The sequence below is a fragment of the Hordeum vulgare genome, chromosome 7H (assembly GCF_904849725.1).
Source record: "Hordeum vulgare subsp. vulgare chromosome 7H, MorexV3_pseudomolecules_assembly, whole genome shotgun sequence".
NCBI classification, from domain to species: Eukaryota; Viridiplantae; Streptophyta; class Magnoliopsida; order Poales; family Poaceae; genus Hordeum; species Hordeum vulgare.
Genome location: NC_058524.1, coordinates 3,857,159 through 3,882,012, shown reverse-complemented (window position 1 = coordinate 3,882,012; position 24,854 = coordinate 3,857,159). Strand labels below are relative to the sequence as shown.

The window sequence follows — 24,854 nt, the reverse complement described above, 5'->3', positions numbered from 1 at the left end:
GTAGAATATTCTTGTGTTCATTGATATACAGGGTCACCAAGATAGAATTCTGTAGAACTGTGTAGTGTGCTTGCGCCCAAGAATGCCCGTCCCTACAGATTATTGAGTTTGGTCCTTGCGTGCCTTTTCCATTCAGTCTCCCCTCATACCGCGATTGAGGGACATCAATCGGCTCAATGTCAGGAATAAAGTCAACACAAAATGCAATGGCCTCCTTTGTTTTGTGGCCCATGGAGATGCTTCCTTTCGGCCTAGCACGATTACAGACATATTTCTTTAACACTCCCATGAACCTCTTGAAGGGGAACATATTGTGTAGAAATACAGGATCCAGAATGGCAATCTCGTTGACTAGGTGAACTAGGACGTGCGTCATAATATTGAAGAGGGCTGGTGGGAACACCAACTCGAAACTGACAAGACATTGAACCAAATAATTTTGTAACCTTGGTAGGATTTCTGGATCGATTACCTTCTAAGAAATTGAATTGAGAATGCACATAGCTTCACAATAGCTAATCGAACATTTTCTTGTAGAAGCCCCCTCAATGCAACCGGAAGCAGTTACGTCATAATCATGTGGCAGTCATGAGACTTCAGGTTCTGGAATTTTTTCGATGCCATATTTATTATTTCCTTTATATTCAATGAGTAGCCAGATGGGACCTTGATACTGAGCAGACATTTAAAAAATATTTCCTTCTCTGCTTTGGTAAGAGCATAGCTGACAGGACCTTGATACTGCTTTGATGCATGCCATCTTTTTCATTCATACGTTGATGGTTCTCCCGTGTCTCCGGTGTATATTTTGTCTTCCCATACACTCCCAAGAAATCTAGCAAGTTCAGGCAAATATTCTTCTTCACGTGTATCACGTCGATTGCAGAGCAGGCCTCTAGGTCTGTCCAATAAGGTAGGTCCAAAAATCCTTGGGTGTGTGTCCCTCGGCGTCATTCGGAACAGATTATCTGTCAGGACCCTTTTCAAAGACTACTTGTAAATCATTGACCATATCAAATATAACATCACCTGTATGGAGGACAGACTTCTTCCGGTGATCTGTCTCACCTTTGAAATTCTTGCCTTTCTTTCTTAAGTGATTCTTGCTCGAAAGAAATCGACGATGTCCCAGGTACACATTATTCTTACATTTATACAAATATATACTTTTAGCCTCATCTAAATAGTGCATGCATGTGTGGTATCCCTTGTTTGTCTGTCCTGAAAGGTTACTAAGAGCAGGCCAATCATTGATGGTTACAAACAGCAACGCTCGTAGGTCAAACTCCTGCTGTTTGTGCTCATCCCAAACACGTACATCTTTTTTTATCCCACGACTGTAAAATTTATTCAACTAATGAACTTAGGTACACATAAATGTAGTTGCCAGGTTGCTTAAGGTATTCGATGAGCATCGACATCATAATGAACTTCCGCTTCATGCACATCCAAGGAGGAAGGTTATAGATGCATAGAGTTACATGTCAAGTGCTATGATTGTTGTTCTGCTCCCCAAAAGGATTAATGTCATCCACACTTAAACAAAACCATACGTTCCCTGCCTCACCTGCAAAGTCCCCCCACTTTCTCTCGATTTTTCTCCACAACAACCCGTCACCGGGTACTCTCAACATCCCTCCTTTCTTACGGTCTTCTTCGTGTTATCGCAACAACTTGACATGCTCTTTGTTTCTAAACAGACGTTTCAGTCGTGGTATTATAGGAGCATACCACATCACCTTGGGAGGTACCCTCTTCCTGGGGCGTTGGCCCTCAACATCATCAGGGTCATCTCGTATGATCTTATATCCTAATGCACCGCATATCAGGCATGTATTCAAATTCTCGTACTCCTCACTGTGGTAGAGGATGCAGTCATTAGGGCATGCATGTATCTTCTGCACGTCTAATCCTAGAGGGCAAAGAACCTTCTTTGCTTCGTACGTACTGTCAGGCAATTCATTATCCTTTGGAAGCTTGTTCTTCATTATTTTTGGTAGCTTCTGAAATCTGTTGTCACATATACCATTCTCTGCCTTCCATTGCAGCAATTTCAGTGTGGTACTAAGCTTTGTGTTGCCATCTTCGGAATTTGGGTACAACCCTTTTTTGTGATCCTCTAACATGCGATCGATCTTCAACTTCCCCCTTTCATTTTTGCATTCTCTCTGTGCATCAACAATGACCCGGCAAAGATCATCATTAGCGGACACATCTGGTGCCTCTTGATCTTGAGCTTCCCCCATTGCAGTATCACCGTATTCAGGGAACATAGGATCCGGATAGTTCTCATCATCCTCTTCTTCTTAATTGTCTTCCATCAAAACCCCTCTTTCTCCGTGCTTGGTCCAAACATTATAGTGTGGCATGAAACCCTTCTCAAGCAGGTGCAAGTGAAGGGTTTTCGAGGAAGAGTAATCCTTTGTATTCCCACAGACAGTACATGGACAATACATAAAACCATTCTGCTTGTTTGCCTCAGCCATTTCGAGAAAATTATGTAGGCCGTCAATGTAGTCGGAGGTGCATCGGTCACCGTACATCCATTGTCGGTTCATCTGCATGCATTATATAATTAATTATATAAACAACATACAGATCAAATTGTGCATTTAAATCAAATAAACTCACACATACACTCCTCCACTAAAACCCGCAAACCACACTACTTCTAGAGCATTTGAAATGAGCTAAACTAGTAGTGAGAGATGAGGATGAAGTTACTAACCTTTTTAGAACAATTGGATAGTTGGTGCACCGCCAAATCTAGACAAATCTTGGGGGAAATGAAGCTTGGAGGTCGAGCTTGGAAAGGAAAGAAAGCTTAAGTGTGGCTCGGCCATTTCATCAAACACCTCATGTGCATAGGAGGTGAGAACAGAGTAGCACACACCTGCACACGTTGGCCAGCCAAAAATGAGAGTGAGCGAGCAGGGACGAGCATATATATAGGCAATCTTTTAGTCCCGGTTGGTGTCTAGAACCGGGACTGAAGATAGCCATTTAGTCATGGTTCCGGACACGAATCGAGACTAAAGGGGTTGCGCCAGGAGCTAGGCCCTTTAGTCCTAGTTGGTGGCTGGAACCAGGACTAAAGGTTCTAGAAGAACCGGGACTGGTGCCCGTCGAGGCCCGACCGACGTGCTGGCTGCTCGAACCGGGACTGATGCACGCATTAGTCCCGGTTCGTAAGTCGACCGGGACTAATGCTCTTATCAGGCCAGGACCAAAGCCCTGTTTTCTACTAGTGGCACCTCTTCTTCTCTCCTTGCGCATTGTACCGAGGTATATATCGCAAGAAGAGAAGAAGAGGAAGAAAACCCCACGACAACAGTCGGTATTCCTCCATCAAAAACATACTGAAAGTTACACGAGGAGCTCCAATAGACCAGAAGTCACCCAAATCATAAGTCAAATAACATTGCATAAAAAATTGTCATTGCTAAAATAGGACATATCGAGCGCCTAAAATTTGCCGGAACATAATGAATCAACATTCCGGTAAAACATAGGCACTAGGAGGTGCTCTCTGCAAAATGATACAAGTGGCACCAACAAATGATACAAAAAATTTCCATAGCAATATTATCATGATCAAGTACTTATATCCATCCTTCCATCTAAACATCGATCCATGTAAATGCACACATTCATCTAAATGCACACATTCATCTAAATGCATACATCTATCCATCTAACCATCTAAATCCATCCATTGGTAACATCTAAATGCACCAATTCATAACCATCTAAATGCATCAATTCATCCATCCATTCATCTTATCTAGCAGTGCAAAAAACAGAGGGGGGAGGGAGAAGGGGGGAGTGGGAGAGAGGAGGGAGGGAGAGCTACCGCTGCATGCATGGTTGGGATGGGGAGGGTTGTGTGGGGAGGGACGGGATGGGGAGGGCCGCCGCGTGGGGAGGCTGCGTGGGAGTGCCGGGACGGGGAGGGCCACCACGTGGGGAGGCTGCATGGGAGTGTCGAGACGGGGAGGGCCGCCACGTGGGGAGGCTGCGTGGGAGTGCCGGGACGGGGAGGGCCACCACGTGGGGAGGCTGCGTGGGAGTGTCGAGATGGGGAGGGAAGCCACGTGGGGAGGCTGCGTGGGAGTGCCGGGACGGGGAGGGCCACCACGTGGGGAGGCTGCGTGGGAGTGTCGAGACGGGGAGGGCCGCCACGTGGGGAGGGCCGTCGCATGGGGAGGGCCGGGACAGGAAGGGCCATCGGGATGCGGGAGCAGCAAATGGTGCGAGGGAGATAGAACTGGTTCGAGAGAAGAGAGTGAGGAGTGAGGGGCGGGTGGAAGAAGACAAATGTATGACCTAGCCGTAGCGCTTGTTGGGGAAGGGCGCTACTGCTAAGAGTCGTAGCAGTAGCGCTGGCAGCATGCAGCGCTACTGCTAAGTAATTAGTAGTAGCGTTGCCTATTCATCACCATTACTGCTACAGGTAGCCCCCGTCGTTGGCGATGGGACAACTTAGCACTAGCGCAGTCGTGACATGCCGCGCTACTGCTACTTAGATACCTGTAGCCCCGGTAGATACGTCGCGCTACTACTACTTAATAGTAGCGTGTCTTCATAAAACCGCACTACTGTTAAAATCATGTATATAAGCTGTCTCCTAGTAGTGTTTGGACGTTAGTGAAGTCCAAAAAAAGAAAGAGAAAATATTTTGAAGTCATTAGTCGGAAGAAGAAACAGATCATCCATTCGAACCATAATTACTGCCTTTCTTGCGGCCTCCTTCTCAATCCAACCCAACACGAATGTGCCCTAGAGTTGCCGCTCCGCTGCACCATTCCAACCCCTCCACGCCCTTCGTGAAATACATTTTTGATCTGTCTTGTATCGATCATGTCTGTGATACAAGAATGCACACAGGTGCTCGACAAAATGCACCAGGGAGAGGGGAAATGATATCTCAAAAAAAAAAAAAGAGAGGAGAGGAGAGAGAGGTACATTGCCTTTTTTTTTTTAAGAAAAATAGATAAACTTTTTTCTGAAAATACGAAGGGACACAACACGGTCGGGCCATCCAATCCACTGGGCCCTAGCGGCCCTCTCTCTTGTGCGGCTCCACCGACCTCTGCCTGCGTTCTGAGCCCGCGCCGCCAGGCCATCACCGCCCCCATTCGACGACGGTGGTGGTCGGGATGCAGTCCTCGCCGGCGCTCATGCTGGGTGGCCTCCGGCGGCTGCGGGTGGTCGTGGAGGCCACCATCTGAGCCTGGGGCGTAGGGCCACCGCGTGAGCCGAGCTGTTCCCCACAGCGAACAAGGTGCGCATTTTTTCCTTGCGCATCCTTCAACGTGGATCTGAGTTGTTGCACAGCAGTAATCTAGTTCTGAGTCTGAATTGCCTGCTGATCCTGATCATCATTCATTTAATTTCCATCTCTGCTGCTTTCCATGTCTGTGTATGCAGTATGCTCAGTCTTGTTCTTACTGGACCTCAGTACACAATAGTGTTTCTTGTTATATCCTTGAAGGGCGCCAATTTTTTGGAAAGGCCAAGACTGTCTGCCATATGAATCAACACATGTGTGTATGCACATTCTTTTCAGTTATGGTTGTTATATCGGTGATATACACCAGTGCAAGACGTAGAAGAATTCTGCATCTACACTTCTACAGTAATTCGAAAGTTATTAGACTGTACAACATCTCTTCCTAATAATTTTCACTATGTAATATGTGAATGTAATCAAAGGAAATCCGTTACCTATTTGCAATTCTATTTTTTGATTATTTCCTATGGAGTATATTTTATTCTTGGACATAGCATTCAGATCTGTGAGGGTGGTTTGTGGAAAGCACGAGGGCCAGCATGGTGATGGTGAGAAAAAAATATTTCGATGGGCAAGCACCATGTCCACCAGAGACCAGACCACCACCATGAGGATAGTTCTCCACTTTTTCACGCATGGTAAGGAGAAGAACGGGATTCTAACTCGTGATGCTTCTGGGGTTATTCCACCAGACCACCACCATGAGGATGCAATTGAAGGAAATATCTTACCTATTTGCTATTCTATTTTGTGATGATTTCCCTGCAGATTATGACAAGGATTGTGAGGGCCAGCAATGGTCTATGACCATGTTCGCCAGACCACCACCATGGTAAGGATAAGAACGTGATTCTAATTTGTGATGCTTCTCTAATTATCGATCAGTGAGCTGTGTCTGTCCACATTGGTTACTGGTTAGTTTATTAGTAAGTACAGTCAGCTAACCTTTTTAAAAAGGGCAAGTAGCCGGATCAGATCTGCTATTGCCTTGTTTGACCTGCTGTTTGGGGATTTTAGCCTCCTCTCATTATTAGCTCCTACTATCTGCTTCTCCTGCAACCTTGCCTCAGCGCTCTGTTTCTCACTCCTTCATCTGTGTACGATCACCACTATGCTCCTCTGTTTTCCTCTGCAAATCTGGATGTAGGGTTCTGTTTATTTTCTCTGTTGCTGCAACCGGCTAATTTAACCCGTGATTTCCTACTCCAACAGGTTTTCTATCAACTGCTGTATTCATTGGTTGTTTCTACTGCCTCTGATGTGAAGCACTCTCATTGGTCATCTATCATTTATTCTGGTAATTTCCCACACTCAAAAGTAGTATTCTTGGTTTTTTTTACATTGCCTACGGATCTGCCAGTAGATTTCGTATCTCCATTAAAGTTGACAAATTTATCTCCTCATTTCCCACTCAACATGTTTTTCATCCATCACTGCGTCCTTCCAGTGCTCACCTTTCGATTTATTCACGACATTCCACACCTAAAAAAATCAAGGAAAGAGAGGAAAATTGTCTTTATAGCTTTTGCTCCTATTTTTCATTGTACTTGTTCATCTCCATACAATGTGTTTCATCATTTTGTATCTTTATATGGATCGAGTTTGTTTTCTTATTTTCTTCTATAAACTCGCTTTCAGCCTAGTAGCCTCACCTACAGTCCGATGGCAGAAGTGGCCTTAGCTATAGCTGCCTTAAGATTGGCTGCGTTGCCGGTCTTGAAGAAGCTCCATGCTAATGCTTCAACGTACCTTGGAGTGAACATGGCGCGTGAGATCCATGAACTGGAGACCACTATCATGCCACAGTTTGAACTAGTGATTGAAGCAGCAGACAAGGGAAACCACAGGCCCAAGTTGGACAAATGGCTTCAGGAACTCAAAGAAAGCTTCTACCTGGCTGAAGACTTGCTAGACGAGCATGAGTACAACATCCTCAAGCACAAAGCAAAGGGTAAGGATTCCATGCCGGCCAATGGTTCCTCCATCAGCAACACTTTTATGAAGCCTCTGCGTTCTGCATCAAGCAGGCTGTCCAATCTGAGTTCAGAGAACAGAAAGCTAGTTCGCCATCTTAAGGAACTGAAGGCCACCCTCGCGAAAGCCAAGGACTTCCATCAGCTTCTCTGTTTACCTGCTGGTCATAACGCAGAGAGACCCGCCATACCATCAGATGTTGTTCCTGAGATCACATCGCTACCACCTATGAAAGTGATTGGTCGTGACAAGGATCGCGATCATATAATAGAGTGTCTTACCAAGGTAACTGCTACTACCGAGTCTAGTACAACTATGTACTCGGGTTTGGCCATTGTTGGAGTTGGAGGCATGGGAAAGTCCACCTTGGCTCAGCTTGTTTACAATGACAAGAGGGTAAAAGAATATTTTGATGTGACAATGTGGGTAAGCATCTCACGTAAACTCGATGTCCGCCGTCATACACGGGAGATCATCGAGTCTGCCTCTAAGGGGGAATGCCCACGCATTGATAACCTTGATACTCTGCAGTGCAAGTTGACAGACATACTGCAAGAATCAGGGAAATTCCTGCTTGTGCTGGATGACGTTTGGTTTGAACTTGGCAGTGAAAGGGAATGGGACCAACTGTTAGCCCCTCTAGTTTCCAGACAGACGGGAAGCAAAGTTTTGGTAACTTCTCGACGGGATACATTTCCAGCTACTCTTTGCTGTGAAGTGTGTCCTCTAGAGAAGATGGATGATGCTCAGTTCTTGGCACTCTTCAAACATCATGCATTCTCTGGACCAGAAATCAGAAATCCGCAGTTGCGTGAAAAGTTGGAAGAGTTTTCAAAGAAGATTGCTAAACGGCTTGGACAATCTCCTTTGGCGGCAAAAGTTATGGGTTCGCAGTTGAAAGGGAAAACAGATATCACTGCATGGAAGGATGCTCTAACTATGAAGATTGACAAACTAAGCGATCCCATGAGAGCTCTGTTGTGGAGTTATGAGAAATTAGATCCATGTCTGCAGAGATGCTTTTTATATTGCAGCTTGTTTCCGAAAGGCCACAAGTATGTCATTGATGATTTGGTTCATCTTTGGATGGCAGAGGGCCTTGTTGATTCATGCAACCAAAACAAGAGAGTAGAAGTTGTTGGGAGGGATTGTTTCCATGAAATGATCTCTGTTTCGTTCTTTCAACCAGTTGATGAGAAATACACTGACACGTACTACGTTATGCATGATCTCCTTCATGATCTGGCAGAATCACTCTCCAAAGAAGACTACTTCAGATTGGAAGATGATAAGGTGACAGAAATACCATCCACTGTTCGACATCTATCTGTTCGTGTTGAAAGTATGACACAGCACAAGCAAAGTATTTGCAAGCTACATCATTTACGCACTATTATCTGCATAGACCCCCTAGTAGATGATGTTAGTGACCTTTTTAATCAGATACTACAGAATTTGAAGAAGTTACGCGTACTATATTTGTCATCATACAGTAGCAGTCAGTTGCCAGAATCTGTTGGTGAGTTGAAGCATCTTCGGTATTTGAACATCATCGGGACACTGATTTCTGAATTGCCAAGATCACTGTGTACTCTTTACCACTTGCAGTCACTTCTGTTAAATGACAGTGTGAAGAGTTTGCCTGAAAACATCTGCAATTTAAGGAAGTTACGGCATCTTGAACGGGATGAGTTGGCACTGCCTCAGATTCCTAACATTGGCAAGCTAACTTTGCTTCAACAATTGGATAAATTTTCTGTGCAGAAGAAAAAGGGATTTGAGTTGGAACAGCTGAGGGACATGAACGAGATTCGTGGCCACTTAAGTGTCGAACATCTTGAGAATGTCACTGGAAAGGATCAAGCCATAGAATCGAAGCTATATCAGAAAAGTCATCTTGACAGCTTGCACCTTGGCTGGAATCTCGGAAATAACACGACTGCAGAGGATAGCTTACATTTGGAGATTCTAGAAGGCCTGACCCCACCGCCTCAAATTTCGGCCCTTTCAATTGAGGGTTACGAATCTTGGAAATATCCAGGCTGGTTAATTGATGGTTCGTATTTTGAGAATTTGAATTATTTGAGATTTTTTGGTTGCAGAAAATTACAAATCTTACCATCCAATACTGAGCTGTTTGTGAATTGCACTTCACTTCTCCTCCAGGGTTTGTCAAACCTGAACACATTACCTTGTCTTCCACTAGGCCTTAAGGTGTTAAAAGTGCAGCGCTGCCCACTGCTCATATTTATTTCCCATGATGAGCTGGAACATAATGACCAGAGAGAGAATAGCACAAGGACCAACCATTTGGCATCACAACTTGGTTTGATGTGGGAGGTGGATTCAGGATCAGGTATTAGCACTGTACTCTTATCGGAATGTTCATTTCTGAAGCAGCTGATGATATTCACACATGCTGATATGTCACATGTTCAAAACTTTGAAAGTGCTCTACAGAGAGCGAAAAATGGAGTTTTGGTAAAAGAGGATATCATCAAGGCATGGATATGCTGTCATGAGCAAAGCATGAGACTCATGTATGAACGGAGGATTGGGCTGCCATTGGTTCCACCATCAGGCCTTCATGAACTTCATCTTTCTTCATGCAGTATTACAGATGAAGCATTAGCTGTTTGCCTTGATGGCCTGGCTTCACTGGGGAGTTTGTTCTTAGAAAAGATTTTTAATTTAACTAAACTTCCTTCAGAAGAGGTCCTCAAACATCTGGCAAAACTTGGCCACTTGAACATCACAGATTGCTGGTGTCTTAGGTCATTAGGGGGCTTACGAGCTGCTACCTCTCTTGCACATTTTACATTGAGATCTTGCCCTTCTTTAGAGTTGGCACATGGAGCAGAATGCTTGCCATTATCCATTGAGAGCCTCTGGATAGAAAAGTGCATGCTTGAAGGTAACTTCCTCTGTACTGACTGGCCACACATGGATAAAATTTCCATATGGAATTGCAGAAGCACGGCATGCCTGTCTGTTGGTAGTCTCACCTCTGTTAAAAAATTATCACTGGATCGGTTGCCAGATTTATGTATGCTCGAGGGATTGTGTTTCCTGCAACTTGAAGAAATGGGTTTGATTGATGTTCCGAAGCTCACTCTTGAGTGTACCTCACAGTTTCGAGTCCGGTACAAACTCGCTGTCAGCAGTCCTATAATACTCAACAACATGCTCTCAGCTGAAGGTTTCACAGTTCCAGCACATCTCTCGCTTGAAGGATGTGAGGAACCATTCATTTCATTCGATGAATCCGCAAATTTCACATCTGTCAATAGACTGGAATTCAGTAATTGTGAAATGATTTCCCTGCCAACAAATCTGAAGTGCTTCTCCACTCTGCAGAATCTTATGATCTGTGAGTGCTACAACATATCATCTTTACCAGATTTGCCATCCTCCCTCCAGCACATAGAAATAATTGCTTGTTCTGATCGCTTGATGGAGAGCTGCCAGGCACCTGATGGTGAAAGTTGGCCAAAGATTGCGCATATCCGCTGGAAGACATTTGTATAAAGTGTGATTCAGATCCTGACCTACAAATAAACGGAAAGGTAAATTAGCTCCCATCAGACACCTTAGCACCCGGAAAGATATATAGCCTTTTCTAATACATGTGCATTTCGTTAAAAAATTTATCTTTTCAATACTCTATTTATTTCCATCCATTGTGTACTTCAAATAATGGCAGGACCTCCAGGCTCCAGCCACCTATGACGAGTTCAAGTGCCTCAGTCTGTCTCATCTTGCAGTTCAACCGGGTTAATGCAGAACCTCCAGGACTGAGAAGTTCAACATGCAATTATTTTGCGTGCTCCCTTTTCCTGGTGATATCAGTGAACAATCTGGACATGGTGTCTTGGCTGGGCAGCAATGTGATGGATGATGGCAGCTGAGAAGTAATTGCATGTGTTAATGCTATAAGGAACAATTAGCTACACAGTTGACGCGGTAATGCTATAAGGAACAATTAGCTACACAGTTGACGCGGTAATGCTATGGATAAACAAGCCACTCATCGATGTTGGGAGGAGACATCGTCCTAGTCAAACAAGCCACTGAGATCATGTTGCTTAGCTTTTATTCTTTTGAAGTTTTGTATGTCCGAATTCTTCTATGTCGCCGATGAGTTAGTCGAACTCCAAGGCGCTTTGTTACAGTCTGAAAGATGATTAGTTTGCACTTCTCCGTCCAGAATTAGTTGTTGCAGAAATGGATGTATCTAAAGGTAATTTTAGTTCTAGATACATCACAACTAATTTGGGACAGAGGGAGTATCAAGCTGTATTGTTTCTAGCGACTGCTGGGATGAGTGGTCCATTATCTACTGGAGAAGTTGCTTTTCAACCAAAAAATGACTGCTGGGATGAGTGGTCCATTATCTACTGGAGAAGTTGCTTTTCAACCAAAAAATAAACAAAAAATGTAGTGGAGCGATCTATTAATTACTTAATTTGCTGGCAAATTGCTCTGTATATTGATTGATTGATCCTATCAAATAATACTTTTTTTGACTCTTCTTTAATTAGAGTTGTCTGCTATAATTGGGGTCAGGGAACTGATAATTCAATTGATAAAGTTTTATTTTGCTTTGGTATGGACCGTCTGGAAAGCCCACAATGACATGCACTTTTAAGGTTTTTTTCTGCATGACCAGGCACGAAATCCGGGACCTCCTATATGACCCAGTTTGCGTCATACAGGAGCTCGACCCACAGGGTCGACTGGACGGCCACCAATCCGCTCATTGTTTTGTTTCCTGTCGCGCGACACAAAAAATGGTGAAAAACAACAGCACACCCCAGTAATCGATCCTGCAACCGCACAGTACAACCGCACCAACTAAAGACGTGTTCGGAAACCTTCCACTCCGCTCCAGGAGCGGGTGGAGCTGCCGTTCAAAACTGTGGAGTTGGCCAATAGGCACTCCTCAGATTCTTGAATTACATGGAGCCGGTGGATTGCCGAACAGCCCCTAAACATCTTGGTTCAAAAACTCTATAGGAAAACACCGCAGCGTTGAGATTTGGAAAGCATTTCTTGAAAATTGTAAGCAGTTTTGAAATGCCGCATTTTTAGGAAAAGTGAAGAAATTTTGATATGCCAATTTAAAAATAAAACATGAACAAAATTTAGAAATCCCAAACAGTTTCCAAAAACGCGAAGAATTTCTTAAAAACTAACATTTCCTGATAAACAAACAAATTATAAGAAACGCGAACATTATTTGAAATTTTCGAATATTGTCTGAGATCACGAATACTTTTCAATTTAAAAAATAGAAAACAGCAAAAAATACTGAAGTCAGCACCAATAAAGTAGAAAACACAAAATAAAATAAAAAGTGCAAACAATTTTTTTATTTTATGCTTTTCGGAAAATGCAAAAAAACTTTGACACATGGGAATATTGTTGGAATTGCGAACAAACTTTGAAACATGTGAATATTTTTTGGAACAGCAAACAAAAATGTTGAATATACAAACATTTTTTAAACATGAACATTTGTTAATAATATGAATAAATTTTGAAGACGAGAACGTTTTCTGAAATTCCTGAACATTTTTTGAAACACTAACAATTTTATGAAACTGTGAACAAATTTCAAACGAGAACATTTTTGAAACATTAATTTCTTTTAAAATGTAACCAAATTTTGAAAACAAAAACTAATTTTGAATTTCCTGAACATTTTTTTAACACGAAATATTTTATGAAATTGTGAACAAATTTGAAAAATGGAACATTTTGGAAACACGAACATTTTTAAAATGTGAACAAATTTGAAAAATGGAACATTTTGGAAACACGAACATTTTTAAAATGTGAACAAATTTTGAAAACCAGAACATTTATTGAAGAAAATTAAACATGAATTTATTATCAAACTATGAACAAACTTGAAAACGAGAACATTTTTTGATACACGAATATTTATTGAAATTGTAAACTAATTTTTAAATTGAGATTTTTTAAAGTCCTGAAGAATTTTGGAAACACGAACATTTCAAAAAATGTTAAGAAAGTTTTAAAAGAAGAAAAAAAAATAACAAATTATTTCATATTTCCAAGCAGAAGAAGCAGGTAAAAAAAGAACAAAAAAGGAAAAAAGTAAATAAAAAAGATGCATAAATAGGAAAAAAAGTAAATAAAGAAATGCATAAATAAGAAACTGATAAAAGCAGAACTGGATTTAGAAATATTATCAGTATTGGGAACTTTCTATAAGGTTCCTAACCGTTTTACAGAACTGGAGTTCACATCATGAGGATCTCCCGACCACAAATGTCTACCAGGGAAAAGAGAAATGCCAAACCTAGCTAATCGATGGGCTTCACAATTCGAAGCTCTAGACTCAAAATTGGAAACACACCAAACTAAAACTTGTACTGTAATCATTTATCTCTCTAATGATGCCTCCATAATTACCTCCCGTGTCTTGATTAATGTGATTGACACCTTGCTTACAACCAGATCCTGTGCTAGGGACAAGGCCTCCCTACAGGCAATAGCTTCAGGCGATGAAGCATCTTACAAACCTGGAATGACGAGAACTGAAGAGCCCAGGTAGCCACCATCCCTATCGTGACATACTGCTGCCAATGTTCCTGAATAGCGTCCAACACCAACATCCACGTATATTTTGATCGAGCCCATAGGAGGTGGCAACCATCGTTGTTGAGTTTGAACTACCGGCGCAGTTGTTATTTCATGTCGCATTGGGTTCTACACTTGCTCAAGCTCTGAGATAAACCTTGTAACAAAAAGATGTGTCGAAAATGAGCTTCGGTTGATACCTTCATGAATCAATTTCCGTCTCGCCGTCTAAATCGCCCAAAGTGTTACCATAAACCGTGTGAACTAGTCATGCGACAGATCATCCATCAAGGTGAATAGCCAATTTCTCGCCGATGGTTCAACCACGGCCACCATCCAGTCCATGAGTTCAGGGTCCACCAACGCCCACACACACCTTGCCATAGAGCATTCAATAAGGCTATGTCTCCAAGAATCAAGCATACCACACACTGAACATGCATCTCTATCAGCCATATTTCTATGTTTTCGTACGTCGTCGGTGGGTATTGAGTGTTGGGCCAATCTCCAAAGGAAGACTTTGAGTTTTGTTGGTACAAGAACCTTCCAAATAACGGTCCAAATTTTTTCATTAGCTGAAGTATTAGAGGAGCCCGGTCGCTCATCAAGCCACTCTTCCCTCCGTTTTTTTGTTGCCACAGTCATCCTATAGGCTGTGCGTACCGTGAAGGTCCCAGGTTTCTCGAAGTGCCGTGACCAAAAATCCTCCATATTACGCGTATAAATAGGAATCTGCATAATCGCCAAGGCATCATATGGTAGAAATACCTGCCCGAGTACCTCGCTATTCCACCTAGCGTTCAGAATGTCAAAAGGTTCAATTCGCACTCCCGAGAGAATTGGGCGTATATTCTCTTGTCTTGGTATCCAATTCGTGTTCCATATATCAATAGAAGTAGTAATTCCTAAAACAGGAATAGCTGCAACACATGAATGGGCTTCAATCGCGAGCCGGTGCAAAAGGTCAACAGTTCGACGCAACATGCGTCAAATAGGATATACCGTGAAATCCTATTCAAAAAAAAAAAAATCCTATGCAGATTGTCGCTGAGTCATCCACCATTCTTAGTTTCATACACAGCCAGCGAACCAGATGGGCTGGCCAAATAACTACTCCCTCCGTTCCAAAATATAAGACATTTTAGGTATTTCACTAGAAGACTACATACGGAGCAAAATGAATGAATCTATACTCTAAAATATGTCTATGTACATCCGTATATTGTTTATAGTACAATCTCTAAAAGGTATTATATTTAGGAACGGAGGGAGTAGAAACGAGCGTGCCACAGTACAATTGGTTATTTCCGGTTTCGGGAGCCTTCTAGAACATTCCTGAACCTTTTTTTTCCTCTTTTTTTATGTTTCTTTTTTGTATAATATTTTTTTCTTCTGCCTGTTTCTTTTTTTCTTTTACCTATTTATCTCTATTGTCCTTTTTTTTGTTCATGTTTTCCTAAAAAGTATGGAATTTCAAAAACAACATGCTTCTTTTGCAAAAAATGCTCTAAAATTCCAAAAATAGATCAAATTTCATTATTTACAATGTTTTCATTTTAAGTTTTTTCACCAATTCGGAAATAGTCAGGAATTTGAAAAAATGTTCCGAATTTCAAAATTGGTTCACAAATTCAATTTTTTTTCAAAATTAAAACTTAAAGTTAAAAATGCTTCATGATTTCAAAAAAAGTTTCCACTTATTAATTGTTTTCACTAATTCGAATACAGTTAACATTTTCATAAAAATAAAAAATTCAAAACATGTTCATGTTTTCCAAATTTGTCCGGAAATTCAAAAAATGTTTGCATTTTTTTATTTTTGTTCAAAGATGATACTGAATTTCAAAAAAATGTTTGGAAATTCAAAGATGATACTAAATTTCAAAAGATGTTCCCCTTTTGAAATTTGTTTCCAAATTCGTTAAATGTTCATGTTTTCAAAATTTGTGCTCTAATTTGGATAAAATGTTCGTAATTTCGGAAAATATTTGCTTTTTCGTTTTTATTCCTGTTTTAAAAATAATTTTGAAAAGTGTTCGGGACTAAAATTTTGTTTATATTTTTTATTTTTTGAGATTGCCAAAAACAATTCTTTTTCCATATAATGTTTGAGTTTTCAAAAATTTGTTTATAAATATCAAAAAGAAAATCGCCTCTAAAATTTTGAAAAATTGTTTAATATGTGTCGTATTATGGTTCATATAAACCGGGCTGCAATTTTGGACCCCAAATCTTTTTGCAATTGATTGCTAGCGACGTTCATCACTTGCAGCCTGTAGGACGTCTTCAGTTTAAATCCTCTCAGCATTTTAGTTTTTGGTAATTTTAGCGAACTGTTATTTAAGTTTTGCCGCTCTTATTTGTTTCTTTAGATATGGCGCTGCAAATCTACCATGATTGTTACTCACACGGAACGATTAGGACAGAGCGCGTTTTGCTACGAACTCGTCGGTTTGAGTCACTGCGCAAGAGCGATTATTTTTTCCATTCTTCAGCTCGCGAATGTGTTGCCTTCGCATGCCACTCAATGAGTTGGCCCAGGTTAGCCGCCCCTATGCGGAATGCCACCTTTTTGCCGCAACGAGTGGCATATAGGAGGTCCCGGACCAGAGATCTCCCTACAAAATAATAAATCAAATATCAGTTATTTAGATAACCTTATCGCTTTTTTCAAACCATTGCAAGTGGTTTCCATGTTGCTGCTATTGGAGTTATGTTGCAAAATCTATACTCGGATACGTCCATCTTCATTCAAGCAATTTATTTGCATGTTGAATGTGTGTTGCAAGTCAAAGCTCTTGCGACTGGTTCTCTTGCTTGGAGGAATATCTCATTTTTCTGCCAATTGCAAAAATGTTGGAGATGACACCAATGCAAAGAATCTCCTGGCAAGCCCGGGGCATTTGACTATTACGCATGTTGTTGCTGAGTTCATCAAGGCTTCCACACATCTCGGGAAACACTAACAAACTAGTGCATGCATGCCCTCGCAAGGCAAACAATTGGAGATCGACCGGCACCGCACCAGGGGCGGAGCTATAGTGTTGGGCTGGAATCAATTGAGCCCAACAACCTTGGTCCAAACCCCGTTAGATACAAGAGCCCGTGAAGAAAATTTACACAGTGAAAACAAAATGACCCCAGTACATGGGCACCCCTATATCTCGCCTTCAGCGAGTCTAGGTCCTGACTCGTTGAAGGGGGGACTCGAGATGGGCCGGCCCACCAGCTCACGAAGAGAAAACCTTTTGGAGAATGGTGTCTCCTAGATTTGTTAGGTGTCTTTTAGGATCCTCCAAATTGTGTGTAGTTGAACCAAGAAGTTTGTCAGGGAAAGGAGATCGCCTACTTCGTGAAGATCTACCTGAGTGAGGCTAGTCCTTCGTGAACGTAAGTCATGATGGCATAGATAAGGTTGCTTCTTCGTGGAACCCTCAGGGATGGAGCCCTTACACTCCGTGGGTTGAAGCCTCCATCAACATGGACGTATGATAGCACCGCCTATCGAAACCACGGCAAAAACACTGTGTCTTCATTGCGTTTGGTCTTCCCATCTGTACCTTCCTTTACTTCCTCATTACACTTGCATGATATTTTTGCCCACTACTCAATCTCTATATATGCATGTGTAGGAACTTTTTAATGTGACTTAACTTCTGCTAAAATCTGCCTAAAATTCAAGAAAACTAAAAACTACTCATTTGCCTTGTTAAGTGTCTATCCCACCTCTACACGTCACTTCTTGATCACACACAATTACTCCATATGTCCAGCCCATGTCTATGACGGATATGGGATGCCTGCAGGCTCCAGAGCACCGTGTCCATGTCAGACTGGCCGCTTGGGCCTGCGCTAATTCGCCCATATCTGTCCCCTTCCTTCTGGACCGACCAACCCTCTTTCCTTTTATGTTTGTCCTTGTCTGCATAGCCATCACCGGAGTTTCGCCGCCATCTTTGCTCCTCTGCCATTCTTAACCCAGAGCTTCGCCATCGGACGCCCTAACCCACACCACCACCGACCAGGCCACAACCGGTCAACGTTTGGGCCGGTTTCCTATTCTTTCAGTCATTACTTCTAGGTCACCAATGGATTCGTCATGGAATGATGGGTATGGGAACAAGTTCATCATCTCATGTGATGCAGATGATGAGGATGTTGAAATGATGATGAGCATCCAAGATGAGTTGATGAAGGCAGTAGAGCACGTCCTCAACTTCAAGGGTTCCATCAAGAGGTGGAGTGTTATTCTTAGTGATAGGATTGTAGTGCATGTATTTTGTACACGGGTTACTTCACAACGGACCCAACATCCCCTGAAAGTTTCTTTCGTCGTCACTACTGAATGAGAAGAATTTTGTTATTGCGGGTAGTGGAAGCCGTGAAGGTTGATGACAACTTCAAGCTAAGGAAGGATTATTGTGGAAAATTTTCCTACCCTCCTCCATAGAAATGCACGATTGCTCTTAGGGTGCTTATTTATGGTAAATCAGCAGATGCAATTGATGTTGATGTCCAGATGGGAGAGACCATAGTCTTGAACACCAACGTGCAATTTGCACGCACTATGGTGAAGGTGTTCGGGCTAGAGTACCTAAGAGAGCCAACTGTGAAGGACACGGAAAGATCATTGACAATTGAGTATCAATGGATTCCTAGGTATGCCAGGTTTAGTTGATTGCATGTATCAGCACTGGTCGAACTGTCCGAAATGTTTACGTGGGCAATACCAAGGCCATGTCAAAGAAGCTATCATCATACTTAAAACAGTGGCACCAAATGACTTGTGGATTAGACATGTTTTCTTTGGCACACAAGGTTCGTGCAATGACATCACTCCAAAGATCTGCTTTTTTCAAAAGACTTTGTGATGGGGACTCTTCACATACGCCATCTTCATGTGTATCGAGGGGAGATAGAAAAGAATAAGAGTGTCACACTGCATGCATGCAGTAGAGGACAAAAAAGTACATGATTTTTTCCTATTTGAAAAACTAAAACATTTATCTCTTGAATGACCAATCTGATTGGATATATGTTCTCGCCACCAGATTCATCGTCACAGGATCTTTTAAATTATATATTTCTCATATAATTTTTTCGGGTTAAAAATTCACAAGGTAGAGTATGTGATTTACCGGGCTAATCAGCTGTTATTCTAGCTTCAAAATTGTATGTCATTTGAAATGTTTTTTGCGAAAAAAATTCGAGCTCACCTAATATTGTGTGAATCATAGGTTACCGGTTTAAAAAACTCATAAATATATGCATCCATCCCAAAATAGAAGGCACGATTTATTTTCTGTTAAAGACTTACAATTTTAACTACGGTTTGTATTTTAAATATAGGCACAAAATTAGTACAAAAAAATGGAATGATTTTGCAAGACGAATGCAGCAATACCATTTATAACTATCAATACATATCATTTAGTACACGTTGTTGGTCAAAGTCGTGCATCACACACTGTGCGAAAAACACGCCTTATATATTTTCGGACAAGTGGAGTTAAAATATCATTTCAAATGTGTTTATGACATTTTTTTCGATCTTATAAGTTATCATTGCCTAATGTTTGAGTTACCGTACTATTCACACATTGTTATTGGATCACAAAAGTTATCTCGATCAGATGTATCTGTGAGTTTTTTGGTGCTCCCAAGTTACCAAGTTGCCAAAACTTACTAGGTTGAAGGGCAGAGGGGGGCTCGGATTCAGAGACATACATGATTTCAACATCGCCATGCTGGCCCGGCAGGGATGGTGCCTGCTCCAACAACCGGAGACCCTATGTGCACAGCTTCTGAACGCCAAGTACTTCCTAAACTGTTCGGTGTTGGAGGCGGATCAGACTGCAAACATGTCCTATGCGTGGCTCGGTATCAAACATGGTATTGAGTTGATCAAGCAAGGTGTGATTTGGCGTGTGGGGGATGGACAGAACATCCAGATTTGGGAGGACCCATGGATCCCTAGAGCCTGGTCGCGGAAGGTGATAACTCCTAAAGGAGGTAACCCATGGATCCGGTTTCAGAGCTTATTGATTTGGTTTCTGCCAAGTGGGACGAGGACCTGATCAGGGACATGTTCTGGGAGGAGGACGCCAATCTAATCCTTCAAATGCCGCTGCGGGATGAAGCTGAAGACTTCATGGCCTGGCACTTCGACCCCAAGGGTAACTTCTCTATCCGACAAGCCTACAAACTATAACGGGCTGTCTCTGAGGTTCAGCTTGATGGAAATGATGCTGCCCCATAAGGGGTTGGTAATTTGAATGGTGGTGGTGATGTCAAATGGAAAAGATTGTGGAGGATGCCATGCCCGGGGAAGATCCGACACTTTATGTGGAGAATGGCGCAAAGTACCATTCCCACTATGGATATTTTGAGCAGGAGGGGAGCGCACATGGATGATCATCGATGCTTTTTGTGCAATTCTAGGCATGAATCAGGGAAACACTTGTTTGTTGAATGTCATAAGGTCAAGAAAGTGTGGAGAGAATTGAATCTCGAACTTGTCAGGCAGCAATTGGAAGGTTGCACTTCGATTGGGCAAACTCTGGACAGTCTTTGGCAGCAGCCCGAGAATGTTCGCATGCAAATCATTGTTATGCGGTGGCAATGGTGGAATCAGCGGAACAAAGTGCGAGAGGGAGAGAAGCCGATGGAGGCCAACCAGACTGCATTTAGGCTGCATGTGCTGCTTCGGAATATAGTGACGGTTTCTGTAAGATGCCTAAGCCGGCGGAGGTTACTCATCACTGGACCCTGCCACCCCAAGATGTGGTAAAGATCAATGTGGATGGGGCCTATACCCCTGGGGATCAGCATGATGTTTGGGGTGTGCTGGCTCGGGATAGTGATGGGTTTGTGGTTGCGGCTCGAGCGGGGCAAGTGGAACATGTTGTAGAGGCATTCGACACTGAATTGCATGCGGTGGAGAAGGTAGTGGACCTGGTGGCTGAGCTCGGTTGGTGAGGTTGATTGTCGAGACAGGCGCGCTCCTAGTCGAACAAGCCCTCAATAGACGGACGTCAAATTTTTCGCGACACGCACATGTTATTGCAGATGTCAGGGCTCAGGCCAGACTTTGGTTCTCCTTCTGTGAGTTCGTCTATTGTAAGCGTGAGGCAAACATGCCTGCTCACCACCTTGCCATGCTTGGCTTAGCACTCCCTGAGGGAGATGTAGTTGTTTTTTATGATGATTTTCCAGCGCATGTAGTTGCTTATGTTATGAGCGATTTAGCCCTAAACATTGCGGAATAAAGCTTATGATTGCTCTAAAAAAAGTTACCAAGTTGCAACATGGATAACTGAAACAAAATTGTGGGCGGTAGTTGTAACATGGGTAGTTGCAGCAAACATCGTAGTGCTGTATTTGAGATAGCAAGCCATGGACGTAAGAATGTACTTCCTTGGTCCTAAAATAAGTGTCACTGTTTTAATATTAAATTTGTACTGACATTTATTTTGAAAAGGAGGAAGTATTCCCTGTTAGAAGACGAACATTCCACCTGGCCTTATTCGACGCCTTCACAATAATCAAGAAGGCATGTACTCCATCATTCTGCAATCTGCATGGATGGTGAGCTAAAAGAAGGCATTTACTCCCATGCACAGTAAACATGTTCAAGTGTTGGCCATAGTCAGCCTGGAACACGGTGGAGAGAGGACATGAGATGAGATTCCTTTTGTGTGGCACACACACCACACTGAGAAGAGAACCATGCGTCCACTTGAACAGCTCACGTTCCTGCAGTACATTGTTGATTATTCCTTGTGTCCCTCCTCCATTGATTGTACCGTAGTTTCCATTGATTGTACGTTGATTGATTTTGGAAAGAACTGTACTAGATGTATGTAGTTTCCATTAAGTCCTGATCGACCAACTGCTGCACTGGCATGTTTAATACAGAAGACATGGATCGGTCGTATATATTACTAAGGAGATGTTTTATATCTACACAAGAGAAGAGAAAAAAGAGAGTGAAGATGGGGGCTATCCTCTTCCGGCACTGGCAGCAGCAGCAGGAGCCGGCGTGGTTCGTCTCGCTCGCCGTCCTTGGCGCTCTGCACGTCGCCGCCGTCGCCTTCCGCGTCCTCTCCCACCTGCTCTTGCTGCTGCGCCGCCCCACTGACCTCTGCCGCCGCTACGGCGCCTGGGCCGTGGTGACCGGCCCCACGTCCGGCATGGGCCGCTCCGTCGCCCTCGACCTCGCCCGACGCGGCCTCAACCTCGTCCTCGTCGGCCGCGACCCTGCCAAGCTCCACGACATCTCCCACACCATCTCCTGCGCCTACGCCGTGCAAACCAAGACCGTCGTGGTCGACCTCGCCCTCATCGCCACGCCTAGAGGTGATTTTTCTCAAGGATTTAGTAGGTTATATGTAGTCGCCAAGTTCAAATGTACCAAAATATTTTTAAGCTATCCTCCGACTCTTGAAATGCATGCATGCATGCATGAAATTTCCGCCGGGAAGGTTAAGGTGATGGACACGAGCTGCATGCTGGTTATGTTTACTGATCGATGGTGGCAGGCGACGAGGCGCTGCGGCTGCTCGGGGATGCGGTGGCGGGGCTCGACGTCGGGGTGCTGGTAAACAACGCCGGTCTAGCCAAGCCCTGCGCGGTGTATCTGCACGAGGCGGACGTGGAGGCCTGGGTGAGGATGATCCGTGTGAACCTGTGGGCGCTCACCGAGGTGACGGCGGCGGTGCTGCCGGGGATGGTGGAGCGGGGCAGGGGTGCCATCGTCAACATCGGCTCCGGGACCACCCTGGCCATCCCGTCCTTCCCGCTCCTTTCCATCTACGCAGCCTCCAAACGGTAATTCGGAGTAGTATAGTACACAACCTCTTCTGTCGTTTTCACCCAACTTATACCATGAACATTTTCTTAGCTCAACAAATGTACATTTCAGGTACGTTGCTCAGTTGTCCAGGAGCCTTCACGTTGAGTACAGGGGCAAAGGAATCGATGTACAATGTCAGGTTCGTACGTGGGGCCTACTATAATATTAGAGTGAAAATGCATACGGGCAGTTCATGTTTGTTTCTACGTGTTCCTTACAACCATCCGCCCAAATCTATTATTACTACTGAAGAATGTTTCAAAAGTTATTTCAGAGTCTTGTTGAATGCTAGTAATACAAGCGTGTTGCATATCAACAAGTTAATCCAAAATACAAACACAATGTGTAGATAAAATAGCAATTCAATTAAAAATCCACCAACTTCATCTGCTATTAGAATCTAAACCTTGCTACGTACGTCGCGATGGATCGATTTAGACGCAACATAATAATCATTGTTGGGTGGATCAAAATTAATACCATGGCATGTGTGATGCAACTGCAGGCGCCGTTGTTCGTGGAGACCAACATGACATTGGGGGTGGCTGCTTCTCGCAAGCGACGAAGCCTCTTGTCCCGGCTAATCATGCCGACATCGGACGAGTACGCCAGAGCGGCAGTGTGCTGGATCGGGCATGGCACGCTGTGCATGCCTAACCTGGGACACCGGCTCCAGTGGTGCATATGCCATGTTATGCCTGACTGGGTGCTCGATGAGTTGTGCCTCCGGGTGAACCTATGGCAGAGAGTCCGTTTCCAGCGCCTCAGAACGACGAGAGCATCACGGCCAACCGTCGTCAACGATGGATGTGTAACTGGCAAACAAGTCTAATCAGTCTCTCCCGCATCATTCGATGGTGTGCATGTACACATATCTTCCTTGTATATGTTGGAAATATATGTGTTAATCTATATTGTCCGTGAACATTTTCATCATATGTATCAACTACTATATGAAGTGTTTGTGAAACTATATATTGTATGTTGATCGTCTTAAAGGCCACTATACTTTGAATAGTACACATCAATAGACATGGTCATATTTTGGGTGCGAGGAGCATGGTTAATCATAGAACGTCACTAAAAACTACTATGTGTATGGGTTAACTGAAGCAATGACCATCAAATTCAGAATTGGCAAGGGTTCATGCACCCTAGCTAGAATATTGGCAGTGACGGACTTCCCCACAGTGTAGCCCGAGGTTTAATTAATAAGTGGAGTCCCACGAGTTGGCAAGGCCATCGCTCACTACAAAATAGTGTCTCCTATACTTTTGCCTATAGAAATGAGAGTGATATTTTGATAAAGAAAAATCATTTTGAACCCTGGCCGTAATACTATTGTTAGAAACCCCATTTAATTTAAAAAGAGAGAGACCATGTTTTCAGCTTAGAATGCAAATCATTTACTATTGAAATCGGCTTCTTTACCGTGTATGCCAAATACTCGGCGAAAGACAAAACCATGTCGGCATACTATTTGCCGAGTATTACACTCAGCAAAAACCATGTCAGCAAACGAGAGTATACCAAGTGTCAAGAGTTGGGAATGTCAGCGAACCGTATGCCTAGTATTTTCGGTCAGTACTCGGGCAACGATTTATAAGACTATCCATAATGGAAATAACATAGGTAATAACATAGATGTCACCTAAGCAAAAAATATAATGTGACAACTAATTAATGAGAAGAGAGAGAAATTGAGTAACTTAGCATGTTACTCATACCAGGAATAACATAGCGAAAACCAACACAAGATGAGTCTATAGACTAATAAATGAAAGGCCCAATGTTACTACCTCTATATTACTATTCACTATGCAGGTAATAACTTAGACTAATAACATATATATGTTATTACTCTATGTTACTCCCCGTTGTGAGTAGTCTAAACTACAAACAAGTTCAAAGCCAGGCAATGATTCGACGACAGTTTAGACACAGAATATCCATGTTTCAATAATCAGCAGCACATGGATCGATAGGGCAACATAATCCAAATTAGGAAACAGTGTGTTGAATCACAAAAGATGAACCAACACATGCACTAGTAGAGATCAGCTCCAACAAACAATATGTAGGAGATATACTCTAGAGGCAACAATAATAGCTATTATTAATCTC

At 42.9% G+C, this 24,854-nt stretch overlaps 2 protein-coding genes across 6 annotated transcripts; both read left to right on the top strand.

The window, feature by feature from the left end:
• Positions 1 to 5,049: 5,049 nt before the first annotated feature.
• On the top strand, positions 5,050 to 11,804 carry LOC123410734 (putative disease resistance RPP13-like protein 1). Of its 5 annotated transcripts, none has more exons than XM_045103674.1 (6): positions 5,050 to 5,284; positions 5,431 to 5,931; positions 6,062 to 6,125; positions 6,506 to 6,590; positions 6,932 to 10,833; positions 11,032 to 11,804. In XM_045103674.1, the coding sequence occupies exon 5, from the start codon at positions 6,956 to 6,958 to the stop codon at positions 10,793 to 10,795; it is 3,840 nt and encodes a 1,279-aa protein (XP_044959609.1). In that variant the 5' UTR covers positions 5,050 to 5,284; positions 5,431 to 5,931; positions 6,062 to 6,125; positions 6,506 to 6,590; positions 6,932 to 6,955; the 3' UTR covers positions 10,796 to 10,833; positions 11,032 to 11,804. The 5 variants fall into 5 exon arrangements, with proteins under 5 accessions (XP_044959609.1, XP_044959607.1, XP_044959610.1 ...); XM_045103672.1 differs by having other exon boundaries at positions 10,971 to 11,804; XM_045103675.1 differs by lacking the exon at positions 11,032 to 11,804 and having other exon boundaries at positions 6,932 to 10,637; positions 10,736 to 10,821.
• A 10,048-nt stretch (positions 11,805 to 21,852) lies between these two features.
• LOC123411863 (very-long-chain 3-oxoacyl-CoA reductase 1-like) lies at positions 21,853 to 23,744 on the top strand. Its single transcript, XM_045104820.1, has 4 exons — positions 21,853 to 22,234; positions 22,417 to 22,705; positions 22,800 to 22,869; positions 23,236 to 23,744. Exons 1-4 carry the CDS (start codon positions 21,871 to 21,873, stop codon positions 23,560 to 23,562), a joined length of 1,050 nt encoding a protein of 349 aa, XP_044960755.1. The 5' UTR covers positions 21,853 to 21,870; the 3' UTR covers positions 23,563 to 23,744.
• The last annotated feature ends 1,110 nt before the right edge of the window (positions 23,745 to 24,854 follow it).

Excerpts from the sequence above, each read along its gene's own strand:
- LOC123410734 (XM_045103674.1), top strand. The coding sequence starts at position 6,956 with ATGGCAGAAGTGGCCTTAGCTATAGCTGCCTTAAGATTGGCTGCGTTG.
- LOC123411863 (XM_045104820.1), top strand. The coding sequence starts at position 21,871 with ATGGGGGCTATCCTCTTCCGGCACTGGCAGCAGCAGCAGGAGCCGGCG. Across the intron at positions 22,235-22,416 it reads CCTCATCGCCACGCCTAGAG|GCGACGAGGCGCTGCGGCTG; the intron begins GTGATTTTTCTC and ends CGATGGTGGCAG. Across the intron at positions 22,706-22,799 it reads ATCTACGCAGCCTCCAAACG|GTACGTTGCTCAGTTGTCCA; the intron begins GTAATTCGGAGT and ends TGTACATTTCAG.